At 34.9% G+C, this 12427-nt stretch overlaps 3 protein-coding genes, 2 non-coding genes and 3 pseudogenes across 5 annotated transcripts in view; 1 reads left to right on the top strand and 7 right to left on the bottom strand.

The window, feature by feature from the left end:
- Nucleotides 1-6210, bottom strand: part of LOC133323765 (helicase domino) — a 42151-nt gene extending 35941 nt beyond the window's left edge. Inside the window, exons 1-3 of the mRNA XM_061532685.1 lie at nucleotides 5918-6210; nucleotides 112-260; nucleotides 52-67 (exon numbers count right to left, since the gene is read on the bottom strand). Coding sequence (XP_061388669.1) covers nucleotides 52-67; nucleotides 112-249 — 154 coding nt within the window. The 5' untranslated portion in view covers nucleotides 250-260; nucleotides 5918-6210. The remainder of the gene's footprint in view (nucleotides 1-51; nucleotides 68-111; nucleotides 261-5917) is intronic.
- Nucleotides 594-720, bottom strand: LOC133323776 (small nucleolar RNA Me28S-Am2589; annotated as a pseudogene).
- Nucleotides 1150-1253, bottom strand: LOC133323788 (small nucleolar RNA psi18S-841/snoR66). The gene has a single exon (XR_009754102.1). It is a non-coding gene; the product is annotated as a small nucleolar RNA psi18S-841/snoR66 (small nucleolar RNA).
- LOC133323783 (small nucleolar RNA Me28S-Am2589) lies at nucleotides 1307-1432 on the bottom strand (annotated as a pseudogene).
- On the bottom strand, nucleotides 1886-1971 carry LOC133323786 (small nucleolar RNA psi18S-841/snoR66). The gene has a single exon (XR_009754101.1). It is a non-coding gene; the product is annotated as a small nucleolar RNA psi18S-841/snoR66 (small nucleolar RNA).
- Nucleotides 2025-2150, bottom strand: LOC133323791 (small nucleolar RNA Me28S-Am2589; annotated as a pseudogene).
- Nucleotides 6211-8590: 2380 nt separating the features above from the next.
- Nucleotides 8591-9866, top strand: LOC133323764 (DNA repair protein RAD51 homolog 2). Its single transcript, XM_061532684.1, has 2 exons — nucleotides 8591-9515; nucleotides 9595-9866. Exons 1-2 carry the CDS (start codon nucleotides 8591-8593, stop codon nucleotides 9864-9866), a joined length of 1197 nt encoding a protein of 398 aa, XP_061388668.1.
- A 20-nt stretch (nucleotides 9867-9886) lies between these two features.
- On the bottom strand, nucleotides 9887-11080 carry LOC133323763 (uncharacterized). Its single transcript, XM_061532683.1, has 3 exons — nucleotides 10961-11080; nucleotides 10625-10924; nucleotides 9887-10072 (listed from the first exon to the last, which is right to left on the bottom strand). The coding sequence occupies exons 1-3, from the start codon at nucleotides 11078-11080 to the stop codon at nucleotides 9887-9889; spliced, it is 606 nt and encodes a 201-aa protein (XP_061388667.1).
- Between the last annotated feature and the right edge of the window lie 1347 nt (nucleotides 11081-12427).

The following is a 12427-nucleotide window of genomic DNA, read 5'->3' as shown; positions in this document are numbered from 1 at the left end:
AGCAACGTTTGGATTTTCAATTTTATTACTGTTGTTGTTGCTGTAGGCTACCGATTTTGTTGTTGTTCTATAAGGAGAGGTGGTGTTTGTTGTTGTGGTTGAGAAAACAACGTTGATGTTGTTGTTCTGGGTGTTTGTTGCAAGATTTGTTGCACTTGTTGTTGTAGTTGATGATATGCGGTCTGGCACAGCAGGAGGGGCCGGGTTGGACCCTTGATGCCCCCCTCCTGCTGACTCACCTTCATTCATGTTTGATGCATCTAAAAAAAAATAAATATATAGATTATTAGATAAAGTCCTATTGTTGTGACTGATAATTTTGGAAGAGATGAAGGAGAACAATGATTCACATTGAGAAAATTAACGCGCGCGTGTGTGTGTTTACGATATTAGAGCAGATTTATAGAAACATCAAAATAACATATTTTAAAAATGTAGAAAGCTCTGTTCAGGGTTTATTCATAAGGTTAACAGGCAGGCGAATTCATGCCTTAGTCTTCTCTTGTGACACAGAGTGTCCGATAACTGAGATTTTCAACAAGTAACAACTATATAAATTTCTCCAATATTTTCTCTTTGCAATTTCCGGAACATTCTCAATCAGACAAATGCCTCGCTAAAATGCGAACATCCTATTTGCAGTTTTGGTATAATTAGATTCTTCCAAGAATAGGTCGAAATCTAACCAAAGTCAGTGGACAAAATTATCATCATATTGATAACTTTTTGAAATCAATCAGAAAAATGCAGACATAAATGTAAACAGAGTAATTGTTGGTACATGAGGCAGTAACAACTTTGCATCCGTTCAGGAACTTAATATAGCACACATGTACGATTTTCAAGCCATGGTAATAGAAAGGACAAGAAAGTGCTTTTTAGGTGCAAATAATTTAAAATAAACAAAAAATTCCCAATAAACGAAAAATTCGGCAGTGGAGAATGTAATCAACGTAACAGTTTTTATCCTATCGATGAAGATAAAACTTTTGCAATTGATCAGGTATTAAAAACACAAATTTATCTTGCACACATGTACGATTTCCAAGCTGTGGTATATACAGAGCAAGGAAGTGCTTTTTAGGTGCAAATTTCAACTTAAAATCCAAGCGAATTGTTGTTAGTATTTCGAAACAAATTACTAGGCATTTAATTAACAAATGGACTTTAGAGTTTCAAAATATCTAATTAATATAGCAAGGTTACAAATTGTTCCACTTGTAGTTATCAATGTGACACAGAGTACCCTTGCCTAATTCAGTAACTTTATTTAATATTAGTGATGAAACTTCCACAATCTCCAACCATCTCAATCAGACAAATGCCTCGCAAAATGCGAACATCCTATTTGCAGTTTTGGTATAATTAGATTCTTCCAAGAATAGGTCGAAATCTAACCAAAGTCAGTGGACTAATTTATCATCATATTGAGAACTTTTGGAAATCAATCAGAAAAATGCAGACATAAATGTAAACAGAGTAATTGTTGGTACATGAGGCAGTAACAACTTTGCATCCGTTCGGGAAAAAAACTTAATATAACACACATGTACGATTTTCAATCCATGGTAATAGAATGGACAAGAAAGTGCTTTTTAGGTGCAAATTATTTAAAATAAACAAAAAAAATATCAATAAACGAAAAATTCGGCATTGGAGAATGTAATCAACGTAACAGTTTTTATCCTATCGATGAAGATAAAACTTTTGCAATTGATCAGGTATTAAAAACCCAAATTTCTCTTGCACACATGTACGATTTCCAAGCTGTGGTATATACAGAGCAAGGAAGTGCTTTTTAGGTGCAAATTTCAACTTAAAATCCAAGCGAATTGTTGTTAGTATTTCGAAACAAATCCCTAGGCATTTCATTAACAAATGGACTTTAGAGTTTCAAAATATCTAATTAATATAGCAAGGTTACAAATTGTTCCACTTGTAGTTATCAATGTGACACAGAGTGCCCTTGCCTAATTCAGTAACTTTATTTAAAATTAGTGATGAAACTTCCACAATCTCCAACCATCTCAATCAGACAAATGCCTCGCTAAATGCGAACATCCTATTTGCAGTTTTGGTATATTTAGATTCTTCCAAAAATAGGTCGAAATCCAACCAAAGTCAGTGGACTAAATTATCATCACATTGAGATTCGGTGGTAGAGACTTAGCAAAGTGATAACTTTAATTGTAAACAAAGTAATCGTTTGTATATGTTCTTTTTTTTTAATACAAACTTTGCATCTGTTTTCCCCAAATAGGTATTATTATGGCACACATGTACGATTTTCAAGCCATGATTATAAAAGGACAAGAAAGTGCTTTTTAGGTGCCGGAATTTATAAATTTAATTAATATAATACCCGAAATGCCAAATAATGAATTTATAAATTACATTGATCTAATAAATTAAATTAATATAAGATTTTTGTAATTACAAAATGTACTCAACGCACACAGTTTTTCCACCCTATATATGAAGAGCAAGGAAGTGCTTTTTAGGTGCATTATCGAAATGTCCATTTATTAATATTACTTGGAATAAATTTCTTATATAATGACTAATTTAAATAGGGATATATTTTTGACCTAATAGAAATGTAAAATTCCACAATTAATTTTTCTTAGAAAAGTTGAAATATCTTCTACAGAAAATGTATGTCTCATAGTAGATTCATAGATTTCACACAATTATAATTTACATCTTCTAAAGAAAATATTAAACCTTCCACTGTGTATCACTAACATTTGCGAACCACACTGGCGCCGTATAGCTTACCACTGACCGGCCTATTGCTTTATAAGAGATCAACTAGATTTCTTTATCAGCGCCCCAAGTGCTGCTGGCTAGCGGCATTGTTGACAGCATCGAAGGCCTTCGATTGGTCAAGTGCCACCATAACTGTTCGGTTGCACGGTCTGTTCTGGTGGAGTCCTCTGCTAATATGTGTGGAAATGGCGTGTGTTGGCGTTTGTCCATACCCGTACCTGAACTTCGCCCGCCAAGAAAAAATATCCCCATAATTAGCGTTAAAATACCTACCTCTGGAAAAAATTTCAAATTCTGATATTTTTTCTAAACTGGAATTAAGCCTTTTTTCAAAGTAACAGGACTTCTATCGGGGCGTTATGGTTATTTTCTATGGACAGGTGGAAAATTTGGAAATGCCAAAAATCGGCCCTCTAAAATTTTGCACAATTATTATTATTTCGACAAATTTAAAATTTAAAAAGGTAATAAAACAGCCACAGACATTAAAGCGGTTGAACTTGTCAAGACATGATGAACTCATCAAGATATACCCAAGGATGGGACGAAAATATTTTACTTGTATTGGAATATCAAAAAATCTTAGGGAACAACTCTAGTTTAGTAAAAACGATCAAATTTTTCTGAAATTTTTTCCAGAGGTAGGTATTTTTACCCTAATTATGGGGATATCTTTTTTTCTTGGGGGACGTACCCGGTTACCCGTTTATTTGACCCGGAAGTTCGGGTACGGGTACCCGGTTATATCCGGTTCTACGGATCCGGTTAATATAATATGGGTATCATTTTAAAGGTTATAAAAATACCTTTCCATTGAGTGGTAATATGATGGGGTTATCTCAAACCATTTTGGGGATATAGTCAAAAAACTGGGTTTTGGTCCCCGATTTTTTTGAAAAACTCCCTAAAAGTCGAACTTGGGTCCATTATAGTCCCTCTCCAAACAGGACCCAAATGATAGACCACAATTTGCCCTTTCCAAAATGGTGCGATATGTGGCTGTATCTGTTGTGGATCAAAAGATATGGGCCTTAGAACCCTATAAAACAAGGAAAATCTTTCTACATGACAGAATCTCCTTTTAAATAGCATGGTGTTTTTTGGGTGACCGGCCTTCGGCCGGGGATTTAAGACTTTCTCCTATGGACAGATGCCGACACCGGCTAACGCGGCAGAAACTCCTTCTAAATAGAATATTTTTTTGTGTAGCCGGCCTTCGGCCGGGTATTTAAGACTTTCTCCTATGGACAGATACCAACACCGGCTACGCGACAGAATCTCTTGTTAAATGGAATACTTTTTTGGGTGACCGGCCTTCGGCCGGGGATTTAAGACTTTCTCCTATGGACAGATGCCAACACCGGCTAACGCGGCAGAAAATCCTTCTAAATAGAATATTTTTTTGTGTAGCCGGCCTTCGGCCGGGGATTTAAGACTTTCTCCTATGGACAGCTACCAACACCGGCTACGCGACAGAATCTCTTGTTAAATGGAATATTTTTTTGGGTGACCGGCCTTCGGCCGGGGATTTAAGACTTTCTCCTATGGACAGATGCCAACACCGGCTAACGCGGCAGAAAATCCTTCTAAATAGAATATTTTTTGTGTAGCCGGCCTTCGGCCGGGGATTTAAGACTTTCTCCTATGGACAGATACCAACACCGGCTACCCGACAGAATTTTCTTGTTTTTGTAGGGTTCTAAGGCCCATATCTTTTGATCCACAACAGATACAGCCATATATCGCACCATTTTGGAAAGGGCAAATTGTGGTCTATCATTTGAGTTTGGGTTAGAGAGGTACTTATTTCGACTTTTAGGGAGTTTTTCAAAAAAATCGGGGACCAAAACCCAGTTTTTTGACTATATCTCCAAAATGGTTTGAGATAACCCCATCATATTACCACTCAATGGAAAGGTATTTTTATAACCTTTAAAATGATACCCATATTATATTAACCGGATCCGTAGAACCGAATATAACCGGGTACCCGTACCCGAACTTCCGGGTCAAATAACCGGGTAACCGGGTACGTCCCCCAAGAAAAAAAGATATCCCTATAATTAGGGTAAAAATATCTACCTCTGGAAAAATTTTCAGAAAAATCTGATCGTTTTTACTAAACTAGAGTTAAGCCAATCTTAGTTCCATATTAGCACCATCATCTTGCGAGGCTGCGGAAATAATCTAAAATTTAAACAGCTATTAGCTCCTCCAATATTTAGACACTTGGGCATGTAAAATTCATGGGCATAATATTCGATTGATGACTATTCGCAATACAAACCATTTGGTCATTTTTAAAAACAACAATAACAAATACTCTCGATGATATGATGTACAGTAATAATAAGGGGTCTTTGTGAAATTAAATTCCAAATCTAATTCTTATCAATCGACATTAGAATCAAATGTCGTATTTCTCATTGAAAATATAAAAACGCGCGCTTTTGTTTAATAAAATCGAATTAAAATAAATCGGCGTTTTTAATGTTCTTTCAACGCCCTTGAGAGACGACGTCGCCGTCTTCGACAAGCTACTAGCCGGCAAACATGACATGTTTTGTGATAACAACAACAAAAGCGGCAAATCAAGTTGTGTTCACACAGAGTTTACAAACGAAAAAAATAAAACGTACACACATACTTATACATTGTAAATATATGAGTTATGCAAATGTGGGCAAAGCAAAGCAGCAAAACCGGCATTTGTTTTAAATCCCATACATGATTATACGTATTAGCATTTAATTAACATAAAATCACGGGCATTTAGAATTGCGATCATAAATTAATTTGTCGAATTGCATTCATTTTAATCGTTTCGTATTATTCTTTTGTTCGTGTTTATATATGTTCTCTACGGATTCCGGTCAAAAAAAGTACAATTTTGCAACGTAACGTTTGACTAACCCAGCCCTTATTAATAACCGACCGAGCAACGAAGGAACGACAAAAAAACCAAGCGCAGCAAAACTAAACACTTGGGCGCACAAACACACACACCAAATTCCCAAGATTTTTTTATTTTGCTGTTCGTGTTGTTCTGCTTCTTTTTTTCATTTCACACACACACACACACATTTTCCTCTTCGTTTTTTTATTTTTCTGGTTCTTGTGTCTTCTTCTGTACACCACCACCACCTACCTCAGATGTCTTTAATTTTAATCATGAATTTTCGGCCATTTCTAGAGGCATCCGTGCATAAAACTATGTTAAAACGTTTTTTAAGATATTCACGAATTTTTTCCGCACACAATTTTTAATTATTTTTCACTATTTGGACGTTAAAAATGGCAATGAAAAAAATTTCTCTTTGCGATGGAAAATTTTTGTACTTTGCCTTTATACTCGTTGGTACAATAGTGTTGTACTCTTCACACTCATAGGTTTCCGTATACTAGATTGCACTGTTGGACAGAGAGGGAAATAACACACGCAAATGAGTAATTGTGGCGGCAGCGGAGCGATGTTGTCGTGTCGATGTTGTGACGGAAACTGCTGACAATCTGCGTTTGAAAGCATTTTGATGTCATTTTCATAAAACGGGACAGTGTTATCGATATGTAATCGTGTAATCGAATGATGTGTGTTAAATCGATGTGCAGTGAAGGTAGTAATAATCGAACGGTATTTAAAATGTAGGCGGAAAATTAAATTTGATTAAAAAAAACAAAGGTGATATTAAAATAATATGTAAAAATGTATTAATTAAAAATATTAAAAATAAGTTTCGTATCTTTGAATTATAAAGAAAAAAATGTGTATTTTTGACGGAATTTATTCTATAAAACGGTTGTTCTTTTGAAAATTTTATTTTTTTTTCTTTGAAAACTGTATTTAATGCGAGCAATTTATTCGGGAATCTCCAGGAATCTTTTGTAAATCGAAATTTGTCTCAAAAAATTTAATATAAACATACATATGCGATATGTTCCCGTAATGTCCCAATCTACTACTTTTTACTCGTACTAGTAAAAAATTGTACATTCTTGCATGTTCTGAAACAGACTAATAAATTTATAAATTAAAAAAGAAATGTATGGTCTGTTCCCGTACTGCATGAATCTACTAATTTTTACTACGATAACGAAATTTCCTTTTTGAAATCGAAGAAAATAGTAAAATCTAGTAGATTCTTGCTGTACGGAAACAGACCAATAAATTATAAATATATAGGAATATTTATATACAATGGGTATGTTCCAGAACCTGCAAGAATATATTAGTATATTTTTGGAGTACGCAAAAAGACCAAAAATGTCAAATGTCAGCTACGAATTAAATATTTTAGTTTTGTAGGAGCATCATAACCTGCCATTTGACTGCAACATCTTCCTTTAAATTCGCTGTAAACACAATTTGTATGTTAATCTCCAGTGTCATATACGGTTTTTGGATCAGGTAAAATATGTGATTGCTTGCCAATCAAGACCCTTGAACACACAGGTAGAAAAAATAATTAATCATTAGTCTGGAATATTTGTAAAAATTCCTAAAAAATTACCATGAAATCATATTTGTGTATTTTTCAAATTCTGGGACAGATCAAGATTTAGCCATGGTTGTTACATCTTTTATTTATAATAATGCTGGGCAAGCATGGGAACTGGTGCCCGTGTTTACATTGTATCAATAAGCTCGTTCTCTGCGTTCTCTTTTTGTAAGACATTTCATATGGCGGTTTCTCTTTTACTCTCCTCTCTTTTTGCACACCGCTAATTTATAAGTTTTTGAGGCAGAGAACTTCAAAATAGTTATAAATATACATTATTTAGCAATTTTTGCCACTGAACACATGATATGCGCACATTTCGTAGGAAGATATTTTCATTTAAATTTAGAAAGCCGAATACTGTCAAATGCAAATTTATGAAAAAATTGGAAACATATAACTTCATGAAAAAACCTAAAAAAATCCTTTGGAATAACGGGGAACTGAAAAGAACACAAAATACTATGGGAACCAAAATAAAGATACTACCAAGCAAATCTGACTGCTTAAAAAAACAGGAAACTAGCAGACGGGCATATTCTCCCACAAGACTCTTCAGCATGCAGCATTGTACAATTATACAAGATAACTGCAATACTCAGCTGATTTGATTGTATCTAATACTCGTATGAGAATTTCAATTATATTCATTTTAATGAGTACTAATTGCGGGTTAACAGTAATACATTTTAAAATCAAGGAAATCGCAACATAAGTTCGTTGCCCTTTGGTTTAAAATTTACTTAAATTTCCTAATGGGAATCCTCTATTAATCAAAATTATTTTCGGTTTTTCCCTTATAAATTGGAAATATTTTATCTATTATTGACTACGGGAGCTGAACATTTGTAATTCTCAATTTCATTTTAAGAAAAAATGTTTAGTTTGTGATATCAATTAATAACTATTAAATATTTTTCATATGTTACATATAGTGTAGTGTAAATACGCACTACTGTCGTTAAAATAACTCACAACTATTTTGCCACACGGTTTACTTGAAGTATCCGTCCCTATTAATCAAACGTATTTTGATTAGGTTGCATATATCAATGTGTGATCAATGTAATTCGTATTACATGTCAAATCTTCGCGCCTTTTTCTGTGTAATTTAAATAATCTATACCAATAATTTCTAACGTATTTTGTGGCTTTAAATATCACACTTCATATCTACAGTTGGCGCAGAAACATATATTTGTTTGGTCATCATACATAAAATCTTACATCTCCAAAAAAAAGACCAATATACATAAGTAATATTTTACAATTGGATGCATTTTATTGAAATTATTAAGAAAAAAAACATTGTTTAGATTTCCAAAATGAGCAAACTTCGACCTTTACCCAACACCGAATTATCAGAATATTGCCTGAATATTCTGGCCAAACATGATATCCACAGTGTGGGAGAATTCATCAAGGAGACAACAGAAAAATTAATGAAAATACTTAATCTAAATGCGGGACAAATTCAAAAAATTAAATCAGAACTAAAACGTATTTATGGTCCGGTTCGTGTAAACTTGGCGGCAAAATTTAGAAATGCTGATGAAGATCTACGTGATAGCGAATGTGTTGCAAGTTTTTCGTTGTACGATGAGAAACAGGCATTGACAATGAAATCAAATAGTAAATGTTATTATACCCTTATCGGACCATTGGATGATTTGTTGGCACCCATGGCGATTGTACGTAATTCTGAAGGAAATCGTACATATTCCCTCGGCCCTAGTAACTTAACAAGTAAAATGATGTGGGAAATATGTGGCCCAACAAGTGTGGGAAAGACCCAACTGGCGCTGACAATAATGTGTAATTTTATACAATTACATCAACGTGAGGTGTTGTATGTGGATACCAAGATGGATTTTTGTGCAACACGTGTGAAAAATATTCTAACTTCACGACAATTGAAAAAGGATGTGATTGCTGGTACACTGGAGGCCATTAAAGTGGAGAGGGTGCTATCCGCTCAGGGTTTGGTGGAAATGTTAAATATTCTCTACTTAGAGTTACGAAATGGCAGCGATTGTGTTAAGAATATCAGGTTGATTGTAATTGATTCTTTGCCTGCGGTTTGGTTTCTACTCAAATCGGATGTAAATCGTTTGGCTGGAAAATGTCTATTGTCCCGATTGGTTCAAATATTATATCGTATTTGTGATGAATTTCAAATTGGCGTCATATGTGTTAACCTTTCGATTATACCTCAAGCTTTGGAGGAACAACAAAAACAACAACGTTTAGGTAGGTGGTAAACAATATTTTATTTAAAGGTAATTTTTATTTGCTAAACATACATCTGCTTTTTTTAACATTTATACAGGTTCTCTGGTTCCAAAAAACGAACACGATATTTCGGATATACTTGAGGATGATGATATTGATATGGAACAACCAAAACAATTAGCTTACCGACAAGTTATGGGTAATTTTTGGCTATCAAAACCACGATTACGTTTATCTATGGAATACATTTCCGAAGAGGAAAGGGAGTTGAGGAAATCTCAACGACGCATTCTCAAGGTTATGCAAAGCAATTGTATGGATCCCAGTGGAAGTTGTTTTGTTCGGATATGCGATCAAGGTGTTGTATAGGTGGAACTTTTTTTCTTATTTTATAAGTCCTTAGTTGCCTGATACTGTTTTATAACTTTCTTGCCTGGCACAAGTGCATCACCCAAACCAGGACGTTTTCGAGATTTTGTTTTTCCTTCCGGCGCTTCATGGGCTTGTCCTAATTGAGCAGATTTACTTATGATAACATTGGCGGGAGTTGTGTTTGGGGATTGTTGTAATTGTGTCTGAAACAAAAATGAAATATATTTTTAATGGAATAAATTGTTAAGCTACAAGTGTCGATGTGAAATGTGCATCAACGATAGGTCTTAGCGCTCATCTCTCATCAATACACATATCATACTTCGCGAGATATTGGTCATATATAAATTAATATAAAGTGTCGTCTGTTTGTATGCTTTAAAGATATTTCGTTCAGTACTTAACTATGCAGTCCGAGTCATTAGTGATACACAGTGAACAGTGTGCATCAACAAGTGGTCATCAAACCCATATACAATAAAGTCTCATTTATCATTTCCCTGAACCAACAAATCTTTATCCCCCCCATATAATTATGGCTAGAGTCAAAAGTGGTTTCTCCGCCTAATTCCTAATTCAATTTTCTATAATTGTTTTTAGAAAAAAATTATTCTATATCCAAACTGTTACAATCATAACTGTCCATAGAAATCCGCCAATTTAGACCAAAATTATAATTAAAAACAAATTTTATTCACCCAAAAAAATTGCGAATGGAGTTTGTAAACTTGCATCAATTATTATTTACAGCTTACCTCTTCACTAGCTGCTTCCGTTTCATTATCGCCACCACCAGCTACCAAATCGGAGTCATGGGCATATTTACATTTATTACCAAATCGACATCGCCCTTTGCGATTATTCCAACATATCTTACGACCATTTTTCTGCATTAAATGTTCTTCGGATTCAACCATTTTAACATGTTTTTGTAATTTGTCTATTTCTGCTTTTTCGGCATCTAAAAATGGATTACTAAATACCACACCGGTGCCCTTTGTTGTCGAATTTAGCAATGCGCTGGCACTTGGCAGTAGAGGTTTGGAATTATTACCCTAGAAGTATATATAAAATTATTAGAAAATGTTTACATGGTATGTTACAAATCCCACTTTTGTTGTCGATTTTTCCACACTGGCAGGCTCCTCTTCTGAGTCTTCATCCTCACTGCTGGATGAGGTACCACTATAGTCGGCCACTAACGATAACATGTGTTCAAATATTTAATGGGTTTAGTAGATTTTAGGACCACCGATTTGAGCTGTGTATATTTTTAAAAATATATTTTTATTGTTTATATGTCCACAGGAAGAGGAAATCGTGCAGCTCTCCTATAGGAGGAAGAATACCTCCAGCTCTGCTATAGGAAGAAGAATATCTGCAGCTATTCCACAGGAAGAACAATACATGCAGCGCTTCCACAGGAAGAACAATACATGCAGCGCTTCCACAGGAAATCGAATACCTGCAGCTATTCCACAAAAAGAGTGCCTACAGTTCTCCTCTAGGAAGAAGAAGAAATCCAGCTCTCATCTATAGGAAGAAAATTGCATGCAGTTCCTGCATAGGATGATGAATATCTGCAGCATTTGCATAGGAAAAAGAATAGCTGCAGCTCTTCCATAGGAATACCTGCAGTTCTTCTATAGGAAGATTACCTTCAGCTCTTCCACAGGAAGAAGAATACCTGAAGATTGCATAGATTTGTAGACTTGTAACTCCTCTCTTATCTGTTTACTTTATAACTCCACGGTTTCCCCGTTGAATAAAAAAAATTAATGAAATATTATTTTTTTGGCGTGGCGTGCTTTCGAATAAAAAAGTTGAAAAGTACAATGCCGTTTCTAAGGTGTTGACGGCGTTGTGGAATTGGACGAAATTGCTTCAAAACGAATCAAAATAAACACCGATTAGGATAGGGCCGAATAGGGAAATCAAAAAAAGTCGACCGATTAGGCTTCTCAACAACAATATCAGCTGTTCAGAGAATCAAACAGCTGTTGAAACAACTGGGCCATAGGGATAAGTAAATCGACTTTCGACTAATCGCAAAGTCGAGTATTAATACCCGATTATAATTGGGGGTACGATAACACCAAACGCATACCGTTCCAATTCCAAAGTTAAATTGGACGAAAATATATATGGGAGCTATATCTAAATCTGAACCGATTTTCACGAAACTTAGCACACATCATTCTGGAGCTAATTCAGTACCCTATGCCAAATTTTGTATAATCGAAAGTCATATAGGGACTTTGGTGCACCATTTACATGAAATCGGACGAAACTATATATGGAAGCTATATCTAAATCGGGGCCAATTTTCATGAAACTTGGCACACATCATTCTAGACTTAATTCAGTACGCTGTGCCAAATTTCGTGCAAATCGAAAGTTATTTAGGGTCTTTGGTGCCCCATTTACCTTAAATCGGACGAAACTATATATGGGAGCTATATCTAAATCTGACCCGATTTTCTTCAATTTCAATAGGGTTCGTCCTTGGGCCAAATAAGTGACTTGTGTCGAATTTCAACCAAATCGGATCATAAATG

This window comes from Musca vetustissima, unplaced genomic scaffold, assembly GCF_032173495.1.
Source record: "Musca vetustissima isolate MV318-11 ecotype Yass unplaced genomic scaffold, APGP_CSIRO_Mvet_v1 utg12183, whole genome shotgun sequence".
NCBI classification, from domain to species: Eukaryota; Metazoa; Arthropoda; class Insecta; order Diptera; family Muscidae; genus Musca; species Musca vetustissima.
This window is presented reverse-complemented; position numbering and strand designations above follow the sequence as displayed.

Coding starts and splice junctions, on each gene's coding strand:
- LOC133323763 (XM_061532683.1), bottom strand. CDS start 11,080: ATGTTATCGTTAGTGGCCGACTATAGTGGTACCTCATCCAGCAGTGAG. Junction 10,925..10,960: donor TGGGATTTGTAACATACCAT/GTAAACATTTTC, acceptor ATATACTTCTAG/GGTAATAATTCCAAACCTCT. Junction 10,073..10,624: donor CGGAAGCAGCTAGTGAAGAG/GTAAGCTGTAAA, acceptor TTTTTGTTTCAG/ACACAATTACAACAATCCCC.
- LOC133323764 (XM_061532684.1), top strand. CDS start 8,591: ATGAGCAAACTTCGACCTTTACCCAACACCGAATTATCAGAATATTGC. Junction 9,516..9,594: donor ACAAAAACAACAACGTTTAG/GTAGGTGGTAAA, acceptor ACATTTATACAG/GTTCTCTGGTTCCAAAAAAC.